Genomic DNA, 16,690 nt, shown 5'->3' with positions numbered 1-16,690 from the left:
ATAAAAATTCCTTTGTAAACTTCCTTGATCTCTAAACCCCCCAAGATATGTGTTGGCAATCATCCCCCAAGCATATGGCCCACCGATATATATATCTGAAGGGTCTCATGACTAAGGTTTTATTAAATGGTAATAAATGACATTTTCTCAACAATAGCTAGCCCTCTCAAGGTCCTGGAAACCTTGCTTCCAAAATTCCTTAGAGACTTACGCTATCCCTAACACCTTCCCAACTTGAAAGTATATGATGGTCCACTCCTCACGACCCTATTGTGGCTCTTTCTGCCCACAGGTTCTGTCCCTGTACTTCAAGAAAATCACCTTTTTACTCCAAAGACATCTCAAGAATTCTTTCTTGGTCATCGGCTTTGAACCCTAATGTCTTTCCTATGTCAACTGGAGTTAGGTAATGCCAGAAGTCAGTTACCACCCACTATATATAAGTTTTAGATACTAATATCTAAAATATTTAATATTTATAATTAACTCTCACCCCTACCTAGTAATATGAAACTGCCAGAACATAAGCTGCTTCTGAATGAAGGTAAATATCACTCTCCAAAAACCACCAATAACCATGTGGTTTCAACGTATCCCCGCCCATCTCTGGCTGCCATTCTAAAATACTCTTTCTAGAATGTATAGGAAGGGCCATTATCTAGCTTCAGCTATTCTGACAAAATCTCAGTGGACTGAGCCAAAAGGTGTTAGCAACTGAATCAGGTGGGAGCAGAGAAAAGCATCCACATGCCTGGGCCGCTGAGGCTGAGCTGTTTGGGGTGCTAGTAAATAAAGTAAACTTCTGAGTTGGTAGCAGCAGAGGTAGTGGGAGACCAAATAAGCAGGAACCAACAGAAGAGACAACTGGGAAAGAATAAGCAAATATAGCTTAGAGTATGGACTAAAGACAAGTTGTCTGAAGCAGCAATACATGAATATGATAGGAGTGCCCAAGGAAAAGCCAAACTAGTACATATTTGAAGTCAAAGCCAAAATGGCTGAAATAGCAGCACAAAGTCCCAGAGGCAACCACACGCTCACAGCGGAAAAGCCTATATAAATAATATAATTGCCTGGATACAGTATCCCCAAACACAAAGGTAAGGTAGGCAACTCTTTCTTTAACATTAATGAAACTACTCCCTGATACTGAAATACAAGAAGCTGAGTCTTCCAAAGTGGTCTGTTACCTTAAACAAATATTCAGTGTTACAAATTTAAAGTCCACTCATGCAACTCGTGCCAGTCCTGTAGGCCTAGCAATCAGCACAACCCTCATGGGGCTAGAGTATACAGTATATAAAGCTAAAGTGAAAGGAACTGTCCTTTAAATGATGAATTTTAGCGACACTAAGAAAATTAAGTACCATATAACCCATAAGATAACAACAGGGACAGAGACAGGTTAATAAACAACCATTACTACACTGAAGAGTAAGAAAAAAAAAATTTCTTTGCTTACTTAACGAATTTTTTCCTGTGAAGTTGCTTTAGTAATGTAGGGGGAAATACGTGTTTCAGTGGAAAACTGTGCATTGGCTAGAGCATGCCCATCCCACTTATCTAATTCTGATTCTTTTGGAGCTATTTAAAACTGTAAGTTGTAGATACCTAATAGCAAAGCAAAATAACTCTTGTCATAGACATGTAAATTCTTTAAGTGCAATTGACATCCCATCCTTACTGTGGAAAAAGTCCAGTTTTGCCTCCACTTACACATCAATTTCAATATTCTAGAACTATAAATGTGTCTGGTTTTATATTCTCCTTTGAACTAGTTAAAACATTTTATCACTTTGTTGGGAGATTTTTGATTACTGCTTCAATTTCCTTAGTGGTTATAGGTCTGTTCAGGTTTTCTATTTCTTCCTGGTTCAGTTTTGGTAGTTTATACATCCCTAGGAATGCTTTATGTGGAAAACCCAAAAGACTCCACCCCAAAACTGCTAGAACTCATACAGGAATTCAGTAAAGTGGCAGGATAGAAAATCAATGCACAGAAATCAGTCATATTCCTATACACCAACAACAAGACAGAAGAGAGAGAAATTAAGGAGTCGATCCCATTTACAATTGCACCCAAAACCATAAGATACCTAGGAATAAATCTAACCAAAGAGGCAAAGAATCTGTACTCAGAAAACTATAAAATACTCATGAAAGACATTGAGGAAGATACAAAGAAATGGAAAAACGTTTCATGCTCATGGATTGGAAGAACAAATATTGTGAAGATGTCAATGCTACCTAGAGCAATCTACACATTTAATGCAACCCACCACTCCAGCAACCCTCAGTTTATTTCCTGAGATTAAGAATTCCTCATTATCAGTGAGATCATATGATACATGTCTTTCTCTGATTGACTTATTTCGTTCAGCATAATATCCTCCAGTTCCATCCATGTTGCTGCAAATGGCAAGATTTCATTCCTTTTGATGGCTGCATAATATTCCATTGTATATATATATACCACATCTTCTTTATCCATTCATCTGTCAATGGACATCTTGGCTCTTTCCATAGTTTGGCTACCCCGATGTTTATAGCAGCAACGTCCACAATAGCCAAACTATTGCAGGGATGGGGTGGCTGGGTGATAGACATTGGGGAGGGTATGTGCTATGGTGAGCGCTGTGAATTGTGTAAGACTATTGAATCACAGACCTATACCTCTGAAACAAATAATGCATTATATGTTTAAAAAAAAAGAAGATAGCAGGAAGGGAAAAATGAAGGGGGGGAATTGAAGGGGGAGACAAACCATGAGAGACTATGGACTCTGAGAAACAAACTGAGGGTTCTAGAGGGGGGGGTGGGGGGATGGGTTAGCCTGGTGATGGGTATTAAAGAGGGCGCGTATTGAATGGAGCACTGGGTGTTATGCACAAACAATGAATCATGGAACACTACATCAAAAACTAATGATGTAATGTATGGTGATTAACATAACATAATAAAAAAAATCTTATCAGTTACTTCTTTAATGATTTAAGTAAAATCTTTAACACATGTTCATTTTATATCTGTATGAAAGTCATGATTTTACCTTTTTTGAAAATTATCTTTAACAGTAATTTTTGAGAAAACAATTAGTTCCTTTTGGAATTTTGGGAGAAGTATTGACTTTTACCATTGATTATTTCCTCAGTTATGCTGTTGGATTTCATCATAAGAATAGCTCTTGCCCAGGAAAGGCATAGAGGTTTTGAGACCCAAGGGTGATAATGCCCCTGAAAGAACAAATTAGAGGTGGTCCGTAAGCCAAAAAGAGTGTCACCAATAGAATGGGGGCAAAATAGAGCTTTTATTCATGCTAGAGAAGGCAAGGGAGAGAGGGAAGATAGAAAGGAGAGTGGACTGACTCAAACGGGAATTCTCATTTAGGAACATAGAAGATCCTCTATATTTGTAGTTTCATAGATACATAGTTACATCCCAAAGACAAGCCTGTCTACTCTGTTTGCCAATCACAGATCACATCAGGGCAATGTTTGTTCATTGAGAGCCTGACAGAGCATCATGGGTGTGTTTGCTATGTTTGCTCTCGGTTTTCAGGAGTTCAATGAACATTGTTCATTTTATCACATCCTATAACTGTGAAAGCTACGTGAATGTTCAAAATGCTACTGGCACAGTTAAAAGTGGAAATTTGTAACAAATTAAAAATGATGAGAAAAATGATGAATGATGCATAATAAAAGGGGTAAGTGTGACTGATTAGAAAATCCCTCTACCTGGGTTTCCTTCTTGAGGACTGATACCGGAAGCAAAGGTTTTCTGCTCAAACACATGAAAGGCTTGAAAGAATAAAACACATTATGAATCTAATGTGTTAGGGGCTCACACATAGAAAACAGGAAGTATACCTCAGATCTCTCAATTCAAGGATGGTTTTGACATAAAAATAAATTAATTTCTTTTTTAATATTGTAAAAATGGTAACATAAATTTTACCACCAACTCATAGCATTCCTCATATAGAACTTGATTGTAGAACCAAGCCAATATCAGGAAAGTATCCTCAGAAGAAGCTGAAATTTAGAGCATTAAATAACTTTGCACAGAAGGAAACTATATATAAGAACATAAAAGCCCTGGTTTCTTTATGGATGTACTTTCTCAATGCTAGAGTTTGTCCTTTATTAAACACTTCCAGATGCATAACATGTATAGTAGTACTAAGCCACCACTGTCAGTCTTGCTTCTTAAACTCCTGGGAAGTTGTCAGCATAACTGTAGGGCTTGGGAAGTAAATGTAGACCACAGAGTTTGTTCAGTTAAACCTCTTTTTTCCAGTTTATGAGAGCTTAGGTTGGTACATATGATCTCTCCAGCCTTTAGTACCTGGTCAGCCTTCCTATCTTTGCTGCTTTACTGATAATTGTCCTCTCTTAGAAGAAAAACTAACTAAAGTTAAATTAAAAAAAGAAAAGTCATTTTTCTCCTCCAAGACTTCCTGGAAGTCCATAGGTTGAGACTATGTATTAAAGAGAAAATAAACTGCTCACCAAAGCTCAATCACTTGTATAGTTGCTGTGTCATTCTATTATCTTTCCAATAAGACAATTGAGGAAGGTATTGCACTTGACCAAACTACTGTCCACAACTAGCTACTCAAATGGCAAATAGCATTGCTGATGACAGTGGACATTCATTTCAATGGGAGGAAGGGTATTGCCTTTCAAATTGCCTTTTGCAGTACTTGTTACAGTATGATTGTAGCCAGATTTATACTTTCTCTGTGAAATGTATTGTACATATCATTCACTATTGGATAAAATACTGTTGTTAATTCTTAAAGTTTTTCCCTTTTTTATTTAAACATAAATGTCCAATTCATATATTCTCATTGTACTGTAAATTTCAGTTTTAATACATAAACATTATCAGTTTAACACACAAAAATCAAACCAAGTAAAAAAAGTCTCAAAGAGTTCAGAAGCATCTTTAACAACAACTCTCTCACAATATACTACTTGAGGGATAGTTATTTTTCATATATTACTTTATAAACTAAGTATTAACCATTAGTTAAAAAATCAACTGCTTTAAATATATATATTTTAAAAGGCAATGGATTACCATAACTTGGTGATAATGCCCCATGTTAATATCTAGAATCAAAGAACAAAAATACAAAGAAAAAAATTTGAAAAAGCCAGAAAACTTATAAATAAACAAGAATAATACTGTGACTTAAAGGCTTAAAAAAATGAGTGACTTCAAGAAAAAGGATGAGGTGGGATACTGATTTTCCAATGAACATTATCATGCTCAGTCACACAGTACACCTCCCCAGCTTTCCAGTGCTCCTACCATTATTACACTTCCTTTGCTGGACTGCTACAACCCAGAAAGAGACAATATTACATTAATAGTCATTTCTAGATTCTATTCATTCCCAGTAATGTTTCCAGGTAGAGAATTTTGGAGGTGAGTTCTGTGTTAACAAGTATATTGTATCCTTAGACACCGGAGCTGAGAGATCACACTGGGCATCAGACTTCCAGTGATTTTCTATCAGTATCCTATGGAGTCCTACGGTTCTTTGGATATACCTCAGGGGCAACACTGGGGGAGGAGGCTGGGAAGCAGTAAGAAAGAGCATGTAGGGTGTTGGCCTCTGTCCCCTCAGACCTCCGAGGTCAATCAGTGTAGCTAACATTGTAATTGATTTCATTTACTGAGTTTCTTCATAAGATTAAACAGTTCAGCCTCTTTAAGAAACGGAAAACACCTGAACTACCTTACTTGATCTCCAAGATTCGTATTAGCTTTAATACATTATGGCTCACAAAGTCCTCAGAGAAAATGTTAAAAAGCCATGGGGATGAGAATATTAGTGTATGCAAAGAGATAAACCACAGTAAAAGTCCTCAACCAGGTCAAGTTGACAGATCTCCATTATATGAACTTTTACAGAGAATCTTCTGTGGAGAACTCTACAATAAGCCCTAGAGGTACACAGATACAAACCAGAACCCTGACCATGGAGATCAAAAATGACATTGGTAAATATGGACTCCCAACCCACTCCCTCAGGAAGTAGAATACAATTATACTGTGAGACCACTTAGCACTTAGGGTCAGGATCTGCCCACAAAAATCACCTGATCTTTGACCCACTTCACTCATCTGACTCCCCAACCAGATTGATAACCATCCCCAGAAAGGCACTTATTTAAGAAGCTTGTTTCCATTGTAGCTTCATCTGCTCGGACCTTGAGCCCTAATTCTTTCAGGAAAAAATGATTTTTAGTATTCCAAAGTTCACTTAGCCCTAGAGTTTTTTAGCATTTCTAGCATGACTTTAAAGTCAAAAAGTTGGTTTTTTGTGTGCTTTGTGGAAATGCTTTACCTTATGATCCTATCATGTACCTCTAAATAATGCCGGCTGGATTCTAGAGCCCCGAGACACAAATTGGAGTTTCACAATTCCTAGAAGGGTTATACAAACAGCTTACCTTTGACAGCTGTCAGAACTGACCTAAGATACAGGAATGCTGGGAAAGAACTGTATCAATTTTCCAGGCTAGCTATTTCATTCTAGCATCTTAAGGATCAAAAATAAGAACACAATTCTAGCCCTGTAACAGACTTGAAGGAGGGACTCCTAAGAGATTTTTCTCTCCCATTCACTGTTACAAGAAGCCAAACAGAATGCTGGAGACAAAGCTATAATGGAGAATTCTTCTGACTCCCTTTACATTATAATAAGAACTCTAAAATAACAGGCTTGCTAAAAATGAAGGTAAAGCAGTATGATTCCAAGAGATTATGGGATATAATCTTTCCTTTCCTCCTCCCCTTTTCCTCCTCTTACATGTGAATTCTTTGATAAAGAAAGAAAAAATAAACTCTACCCCTGCCACAACCAGCCTACTTCCAGTCAGACATATTGTGACTCTCAATATTACCATAATGTGCAAACTAGAGTTGGCTACAATTCATCCGATTTACTCAGCCACTTAGCCTAAATGTGAAAATTGTATTTAAATATGTGCTGACCACATTTCAAATACAAGAATAAAAACTTTGTGTATATAACCCAGAAGCCCAGAGTTCCTAAAATCTAAATTATTAATATCCAAATGAACAGACACAGTTTTTGGCATTCCTGGCAATCAGACTAAGCATTCAGGCTAAGGAATACAATATGAGAAAAATAAGGAACACATTTCAACTATCATAAGGTAACTAAAGTTGAAAAGGACACTACAGATGAAAAGATGTCAATATTATGATAGTGATTCCAAATGATTCTTGATCCTGAGAAATTACGGAAGATGAGCACAAAATTCCCCAACTGGTAAATTCAATTACATTCAATTCATTTACTCTAGCTATTGGAATACTGGCCTCAAGTTCATATTTGTGAATTTATCTACAAAATAACCAAACTTTTGACTAATACAAGTGTGAAATTTACTAGATTGTTTTAAATATCTTAAAGCTCATAGGATATTCTAGTCTTCAAATATAGATGGAAGAAATTACTGGCTTCCTCCATTAATCTTTTCCATTGCACACAGAAGTCAAGAAATCAGCTAGGAATTTAACCAGGAAGGAACTAACAGAAGTCCCACTATTCAGCTCAGTTCCTCCTCCTTGTGGTCACAGAGGGAAGGTGCCTGCCATCTGGCGGCATTTCTTTAAAGGAATCCTGTATTTAAATGACTTACAGAATAGACCTTTGAAAGAATGTATGGTATCAATGAAAAGTGCTCAATTTTAATTTGTAAGCAATTCCACTTACTTCTGCTTCCCACTCTTCTGCATTCCTCCTTTTTAAGAGTCGATTTAAAATATTCTTTAACTGCAAGAGTGCTGAACACATCCCAAATGAAACAATACATATCTAAGAATTCAATATGCGGGTATGCCACAGTCATTGTTAACACACACTGGGGGGAAAAATGTGTTAACTATTATGATTCATTAAGCCACAGCATGGAACTTCACCCATATTGGCAAATCAGGGAGGGTGGGGATGCTTCTGGGTTTAGCCGTCACATACTGGGCTACAAGCCTGAAGCCCAGACCAACCCATGCATTGTTTTCACATTCTCAGCTTCCGTCAAATCACCAAGTAATGCGTATAAAGCGGTAGGATGGAATAAAAACACTTTTTCTTAATAGGTTTTGGATGGTTTTCTCTCAAGATAACAAAGATTGATGTTATTTTAATGAGTGTCTATTGAGGTTTCCCCCTGAAGCAGGAAATGCCCCCCAATGTAAAACAGTCCTCATTATTCTGCCATGTTTCCGCACCAGTTCTCCATTTACCTAATTTTGTCTATGAGAGGATACCCTCCTTCTTCATTCCTAGACCTTATTTTGACATTCAAATAGTGTTTTTTTTAATGCCATGTAGTTGGATTTTGCTGTTAGAAACCAGTCAGAAGTGTAAAAGTTTATTATGGCCCAGCAAGGCTACTCCTATCTACACATTCATCAAATGAGCTAGCATTAACCCCTATGCAGAATGTATGCCCTTTCCTTAAGTAATTCCCTGCTCATGGAAAAACAGAATTACCCAGGCAAGTCAGAGAAAAGAAGACCTGAAGAACTTGCCTTTTAGTAACTTTTAGACAAGGAAAAACAGAAGAGAAACTAAGAACCAAGAACACTGCTTCACGAAGCAATTTGTCCCTGGTCCTTTGGGTGACAGGGCATTTTGCCAGCTGTCATTACTGGACCAACTAAAAGTGTTACACCCAAACTGTTGTCCTCATTAGGACTGAAGCCATTTAACGTGAATGCTTTGAGGTGCTTGGCTGTCACACTGTATTGTCTGGCTTTGCCAAAGGAGAGGAAAGCCTGCTATTCTCATTTAAATAGCATTTGTAGCATTTTAATTTGCTTTCTTTCTGCAAACCATTTCTGACTATTCTTTACCTTACATAATCGAAAATCTACACATTATTATGCCCTTACTTGATACACTCTTTCCATTCATTGTGCAGCTGGTTAGGAAAAATATACAGCATAAGTGAAAAACCATGTTAGTAGGAAATACAAGTTTTATATGATAAAGTAAATTTCAGCTAGCAAGGTAATATAAAGTTCTTCTCATATGATGGGAAAGGGTGCACAACCTTAAAGCTACAATTAACATTTGTTTCCACCAAAAACTGAGAAGCTGCCACAAAGCCAGCCACCGGAGGCTGTATCACTCACATACATGAATCAGAGGTACTTTTACTTGCCTACATTTATTCTTTTTTTGTATACAATCATTTTCATAGACTTGTAGGGGGTTTAAGGACCTCAAAAGTTATTTAGTATATCTTTATTATCTCTAGCCAAACTCTCCAAGCAGATGACTAGCTGTGCTCCCTTTCATCATTATCAGTGAATGGAACGGAGCCAGGTCCAGGGGCACTGTTCAGGCAGGGAGGGACAACCAGGCAGGAAGTTTTGACTGTTATTCAACCCAAATCTCATTGTTTTCAGAAAAAAATGTAGAAGAATAAATCACCATCCTATTTACCACAAGACTTGATAAGTTAAGTATCAGCATAGGTAAATCAGGAATCAGTGAACCTTCATCTGACTGTAAGTTCTTGGAAAGCCAAAAGCCAGGTGAGGTTATGCAAAGCAGCTTTTTATCCATGGCTAGAGCTTTTATTTGTAATCAAAAGCCAGATTTTCTTATATTATGATTTCTCCTACTGTGAATTTCTCCACCCACCTACCCCTCACCCCAGAAAAGAACAGAACAAAAAAGTCCTTAGGATGTACATGAAAGAAATTGTGGGCATGTGCTCCAAAGCACACAGTTCTTTTTCTTGGTCACACCTGTCACGACTGTAAATTCATGTCATTTAAAAATAAATGTCTGCCTGTCTTCCTCATTGAAATGTAAGCTCCATGAAGGCAGACCCCAAGTGTGTCTGGTTCATCAGCATATTCCCAGTATCAAGCATAACATTTGGCACACAGCAGGCTCTTTATACCTAGAGAAGCAACAAATGCACTTGAAAATCATTCCAGTCCAACACTCCTATTTTGGGGCTATGAAAATGGAGTCTATAAAAGTCATTCTTGGAAATGACTTGCCCAAGATTGTATAACATGTTAATGACAAAGCCAGGATTATAACTGGATTCTTTATTGCCCATCCACATTCTCTGTCCATTACGACACAGAGGTTCTTATATCTAATATCCTGGGCAAACAACACTACTACCAATGAGTAGGGTACAGAAATATTTCTGATCTAAACATCTTTTGGTTGGCTGCCTCCCTCTCCGTGTTCTTTACCAGTTGGAACATAGAGACCCTCCTATAAACATGTCTGGTTTACACATACTTTATGTAGGACTCCAAGAACAAAACCCAAAACAGGATTCTATAGCCAGAGCAAACAACCAATTGATTCTCTCCTATGAGTGTTAAGTTTTACAGAGGCTACGCCGCAGATGCCGGCTGAATTTCTACGGTTCAGCTACTACTAACTCAAATATTATGCTAAGCAGAGCTTCACTTTGTATGGCTTTTTAAGTTTTATCTTAGGGTTTCTTTAAAGCAAAGATTCAAAAAATAGAGCTTCCCCTGAGCACATGAAAAAAGTAAATGTAAATGTTCAGGGAGCAACGAAGGTGATTTAAAATTAGATTATGGTGATGGTTGCCCAACTCCATAAATTTATTTTTAAAATTCTTTTAATTCAGACCCTTAAAATGGATAAATATCATAAATTATACTTTAATAAAGCTGTTAAAAAAATAAGTGTGAAAATGAGTCAGACAGTTGAAGCACTTCTTTTAGAAAACATTTGGTATCAAAGCTGTAGAGACATATCCTCATACTCTTCTAAGCACAAATTCTATCTACTCCAATCATGGTTTACCTATAAGGTCAAAAGTTTTTCCTTCAAATTTGGTAAAAATAATTTAGTAGACTAATATAAATATGTGCAAAGACCCAATCTCCATTGATGTAGCACTAAGAGATACTGACTCATTTGATTATCTGCATGAATGGTCTACAGATATATTTGCTTAATTAAGCATAGCATTCTCATCCAAAACCTGCCATTAACTAGCCATTGGGTTTTGAGTAAGCTATATACATTTCCAGGGCTCAGTTTTCCCACCTATATCATGTGTCTCCATGGACCAGATTAGAGTTAAGCAGTATACAATATATTAAAACGAATAATAACTGCTATCATCTAATGAATAACCACAAAGAAGCCACATTTTAGGTAAATTATCAATCTCTGAGGAAGGTAGTATGAGCCACGTTTTTGCAGATGAGGAACCTGGAACATGAGAAGTTTGACCACGGCCCCACAGTTATTTAGTAATAAACCCAGGATTCCAATCCGTCCAGCTCCAAAACCTATATTCATTCTCTATTGCTCATTAGACCTTGTGCTTTTGATTTTATCAGATGTGGGCATGAATCCTGACCCTGCCTTTACTATGCTAAGTCAGTCATCTTCTCTGAGTCCAGTTTCTTCATCTGTAAATATGAGATTACTAATACTTAACTCCCAGGGTTGTTGGGAAGAGTAAATGAAAGTCCTTCCCTTATACTTAGAAACCATTCAATAATAGTCTTTCCCATCCCTCTCCCACAAAAGTTCCTTCCTGTGTTAAAAAAAGGAAAAAAATCGATAAATTCTATGACTTCCTTGTAGCCTGCCTGGATAAACCTCACTGGGACTGAGTTCTATCAAAAGCAATTAAGTGAACACAAACAACACAGCATTAGTCCTTTGGTATCAGTCCCTGGCTCTGTGACGGAGACTGTCAACAAGAGTGTCAACTTCAAGGGGTGGGCATCTGTCCACAGGAACTGAGCTGAGGTCACAGACTTGTCTCACTCTGCCCTACAAACAGATGTCTGGGTGACAACTCTTAGTCACTGCAAACCAGGGTTAAAGCCAAACCAGGTGGGAAGCTCTGTATCTCCTTTCTAATCCGCTGGGCCAGGCATTCATTCCCTAAGACAATACCTCACTGACCATAATTCAAAATAACTAGTTTTCCCCCAGAGTACTATTTTCAACATAATGCCTTTATTTTGATGATGTCTACTTATTCCACAAGCAGAAAAAAAAGTATATCTATAATAGTGATTTGTCAGCAGGAAACCTGTTTGATTTTGCAGATTAGAATGTGCACCTTCAAATGTTTACCTTGCGAGTAACCTGGTGAAAACTGATGTAATGTGGAGCTCTAGTGGTGGCAAGAAAGTAAAGCAGCCATTAGTGAGAGCCAACAAAAAGCCAAGGAAATCACCATTTATCATTTATTTATGTGTTATCATGGTAAAATCATTTATTATTAAACTAATAATGTTAAGAAGAAAATGGTTCAAATTTATATTCCAACATAATATAAGGTAAGCTCTAACTATAATGGCTTTCCTCCAGATTACAAATTAGACCTCAACAACTAACTTACATCAAACATCATGAAGCAGATTTAACCAAAAAAACAACTCAGTGCTGTGGTTGTCACTTTTCTACTTTTTACCAAGTTCACTAAGAATCCTATTAATTAAACAGTAGGTACTTTTCAAATAGCTAACAAGAATACTGTATACAGAAAATTCTGGACTCTAAGTGGTATGATCAGTGAAGTCCTGTACCAACTGTCTTGGGAATTTAAATAATCCCTACAGGCTGATGAGGTTGTTGGAAGTTAATTCCTGCACTAGAAAAGTGCCTTCCTTGAATTTCTAACTTCTGAGGTCTTTCCCAACTTAAAACAACCAAAAATGAAACCTACAATGTCAAACATTAACTCTTTGTTTTCTTGTTATCTAATGTATACGTCTTCTCAATTCAAAGGGCTTTCTTAAAAAAAAAAAAATACAGCTCCATTATGGTCAACAATGTAGCAGAACATAAATAATGAAATTTTTATGATATACAACCAGAGTTGACATTTGAAACTTCTAAACATGGTGCCTGGTTTAGCTGTATCAAAATAAGTTATCATGAGAAAAAAGGAATAAAAAACCACCTCAGAATATGAAAATATACAGGACCTAGTCTTTCCACATGTAAGTATCTTAGGCATCATGTTCCTGAACATTAAAGAAAACAAAAGACTCACTTGTCTGTAAGTGATGATGGAAGAAATGAAAATGCTCATAAATGCATTAGCAACATTTATCTGAAATAAAAATCTCAAGACTCATGGGAGAAAAAAAAAGACTCATGGGAGATTTTCATGGCTTATATCAGTTGAATCCACTAGATGTTTTTCAATGGACACATTCAATGGCTCCTAAACTGTTAGATCTACAGTTGACTGACTACCAAGCCTCAGAGGTCTGTGAATGTAGATTTAATGATTACACAGGGGTTTTTATTCATTGATGTCTCTCTTTTCCATCCTTCTATAAATATGCTGTCATTAATACAGTTTCCTAATGCTATACAGAAAAATGAAAAGATATAACAGCCTTTTCTGAGAAGTCATCAAGGATGCAATAGTTTGAAATGAGAAGCTCAAGATAAAGAACTAATCTCCTCTCAGCCCTCATCATTAGCTATACGGTAGGAGAGAGAACATTTTTGATAGAAAAGAATAAAAGCAGGTGTGGAAGTTAAGGTAATTTACTAACATAACCATATGTCAAAGTGAACAAATGGAAATCTGTACTAATGCAATATTGGCCACCAGAGAATTCAGAATCTAACATGTTCTGCAGTCCTTTTCACCACATACATGAAAACTGAATAAAAATGAAGAATATTTTTCAGTCTGTGAATCTAAGAACTTTGTCTTTGTATGCCATCTTGCCTGTATTTTCCTTGGTGATTATCTCCTCTGCTTTCCCATAACAGGCCTTGGTATGCTGCTTAAAATAATATTTGGGGCTTTGTTTGCCATTCTTTTGACTGAGACATGCTGATTTTATTAAAGTAAGTTGGGCCTGCATTCTTTCTTTAATATTATTACAGGTAGACTTGACAGATACAGGACTTTGCTCTGCTATGGAGAAAACCTTGTTAAATAAGTTCCATTTTACCTGCTGGGCAGTTGCACTCTGAAGGTGCTTCTCTCGCAATTCTTATTTTAGCCATATGTTCATAGGATTTCTGTAGGAAAAGAAGAGGATATTATCATCAGTAGCATGGTAGGGAAATGGATTCTTCAGGAACTCTCTGGTCATATGCTTGATTTACCAGCATTTGAGAGCCTGCATAACTAACATTTATATATGTACTTGGACTTTAGTCAAAAGGTAACAGTACCCAAGCCCTAAAAAAAGAAATGACTACTGACACCGTATAAAGACTGCTGGACTTGTACAATATCTTCCTCCATTCTTCAACTACCACCACTCTCCTCTTTCTCCCTCAGCTCAAGCATATGCAGTCAATGCGAAAACCTGGCTTTAACACGTTGTAGTTTTAGGTAAGCTATGGGCTTTAAAACAGCCACTATCTTATACATGAAGGTCAACTGCTTATCACGTTGCGCCGCAACCACCGCCAAATAGCCTCTCTGTTGGAAGGGCAAGTTCCAGAAAACCCCCTAACTCTAGTCTAATGCCCTCCCTGGTTGTGATCAATGTCACCTAGATTCCTTTCAACTCTCAACTGCAATGGCTCTGTGTTCATAAACACCTCTACCACTGCATCCTTTATAAAAAATTAAGCTGCAATTTTTTTCTTTTTAAACATTGAAAATGAAAACATTTAATGTAGGAAATGATCAATCTAAAAATCATGTATCAGATTATTTCACTTTAAAGAGTGATTACCATTTGTGTATTAATAACACCTATGGCCCTAACCTTCTTATAACATATGAAGGACATAACATGTTATCTCTGGAATATTCTCCACAAGATTGGAAAAGATTCTTATGTCACTCTAGAAAATTATAAAGAGATAAAATGCCACCCTGATATTCTGGCCACCCTTCCCTCTTTCAGTCCTTCCTATATGTTCAACATGCAAACATTAAGAGCGAGGGAAGATGATAGAGACAGGGTGATATTAAAGGATGTGCATATACAAATATATGCTACAGTGAGCATAGAAGGTGGCCTAGCGTATGCACACCCAGCCACACCAAGTATGCATACAGTAAGGATAGAGGCTGGTCCTGTACACAGAATCACGCCTGTGCAAGATATTATCCACGTGCAAAATACCCCAGCCTTTCACACCTGAGCCAGAAGTCGCTCCACTTTCTCTTGCACCATTGTTTTGAGCTGATCCAGGCCATCGGGAAGCAGATGGATGAAAGGGTCCCCTTTTGCGGATTCCAGAGCAGCGATCCTCGCCTGGAGGTCGTTGGTTTTCACCCCCAGGTACAGACAAGACATCACAGCCACCACTGACAGAAGGGCCGCCAGGGCGGTGCACGGGGGCACGGTCCAGACACAACGCTGCCCGGCGGGGCTCTGGTCCTCAGAGCCTGGTTCCCGACCCCCACCTTTCCCTGCATGCTTCTTCACCAGCATCGTGGAAGGATCAGCTGCCTCGGCTTCGCCTCCCACTCTACCACTTCCAAGAATTTTGAAAGGAAAGAAAAGGGACGATTCCTCCAAAGTTCAGCCTGGGTGGCTGCACAACTAGTTGGCGGAGATCGAGCCGGGGCTCGGAGATGGAGCTCCGCTTTCCTCAGCGCCGAGACCAGCAGACGTGGACCATCGTCTCTGCTTTCTTCTCTCCGCCCAGCTGGGAGTGAAAAGCACCCTCAGACCCGAGGACTGGCGGCCAAAAGGTAAAAACCGGAATGAAACCCTCCCGGCTGGCCCTCCTGGCCCCTCAGAGGACGGACACCTCGGAAGGGGTCCTCGAGAGCGGCCGCCCAGGGTCCGAGGAACAGCGCGAGAGGAGCAGCGAGGGGCCGCCGCTCGCCCTCGCCACCGAGCACCCGACCTGTTGCGTCTCTGTTAGTTTGCCTTATTTCTACCTATTCAGTGTTTTCCCGCACGCCGACCTGTTTGCCACCTAGATTCAGTTCCAGGCAGAAAGGCTGAGAGAGACCGCGAGAGCGCAGCGCAAAAAGGATGCTAAGGGGGAGAAGAGACAGAGGAAAACGAAATAACCCAAAGAGCAAATTCGAGCGGCCGGGATTAAGTCGCGGCTGCCCAAAGTATCTCCGCAGCCTCGCGGGTGCGAGCCTTAAATACCCTTCGGGATGCTCGTGTGTGAGTGTGTGTGAGTGCGCGCGCGCTCCGAGCGCGACGTCCCTCCCCCGACCCCCCTTCCGGCGCCCGGCCTCCAGCCCTGGGCTCCCACAGCATTGCGCCCCCCTTCCAAAGCCTCGGCAGAAGCCCGCCTCATTAGCATAACGTATTCACCTTCGCCCTGCCCGCGGGCTCCTCCGGAGACCCTCCAAGGGGGCGGAGAGCTCGGGAGGGAGCTGAGCGGGAGGTCTACATTAGCATAATACATGCAAATAGCGGAAACGGCCACCGTGATTGGAGGGGAGCGTGGCGACCCCTCCCCCTCCACGGAGTAACTTCAGCGTCCCCTAAGGCCACATCTCCCGCCTGGGCGAGGGGCTGAAGCGGGGTCTACTGTGGGGAAGGCGGTAACTCTGGCTTATCCTCACGCGGCCCAACGCCCCCTCTTTATCCCTGTTAAATATGGAGAAATGGCCTCCAGGAGGGAAGAAGTGAAGCAGAAATCTCTAGCTCTCCAGATCTTCACTCAAAAGCAGCAGCGGGAGCTATTGCGATCTCGCTCTGGTGCAAC

At 39.3% G+C, this 16,690-nt stretch overlaps 1 protein-coding gene across 1 annotated transcript in view; it reads right to left on the bottom strand.

The window, feature by feature from the left end:
• COL25A1 (collagen type XXV alpha 1 chain) overlaps nt 1-15,447 on the bottom strand; it is a 452,975-nt gene extending 437,528 nt beyond the window's left edge. The window contains exons 1-2 of the mRNA XM_028121315.2: nt 15,151-15,447; nt 14,002-14,071 (exon numbers count right to left, since the gene is read on the bottom strand). Coding sequence (XP_027977116.2) covers nt 14,002-14,071; nt 15,151-15,447 — 367 coding nt within the window. The remainder of the gene's footprint in view (nt 1-14,001; nt 14,072-15,150) is intronic.
• Between the last annotated feature and the right edge of the window lie 1,243 nt (nt 15,448-16,690).

This window comes from Eumetopias jubatus, unplaced genomic scaffold (assembly GCF_037043125.1).
Source record: "Eumetopias jubatus isolate StellerSeaLion01/CBP00866 unplaced genomic scaffold, mEumJub1_p1.0 scaffold_2, whole genome shotgun sequence".
Classification (NCBI taxonomy): Eukaryota; Metazoa; Chordata; class Mammalia; order Carnivora; family Otariidae; genus Eumetopias; species Eumetopias jubatus.
This window is presented reverse-complemented; position numbering and strand designations above follow the sequence as displayed.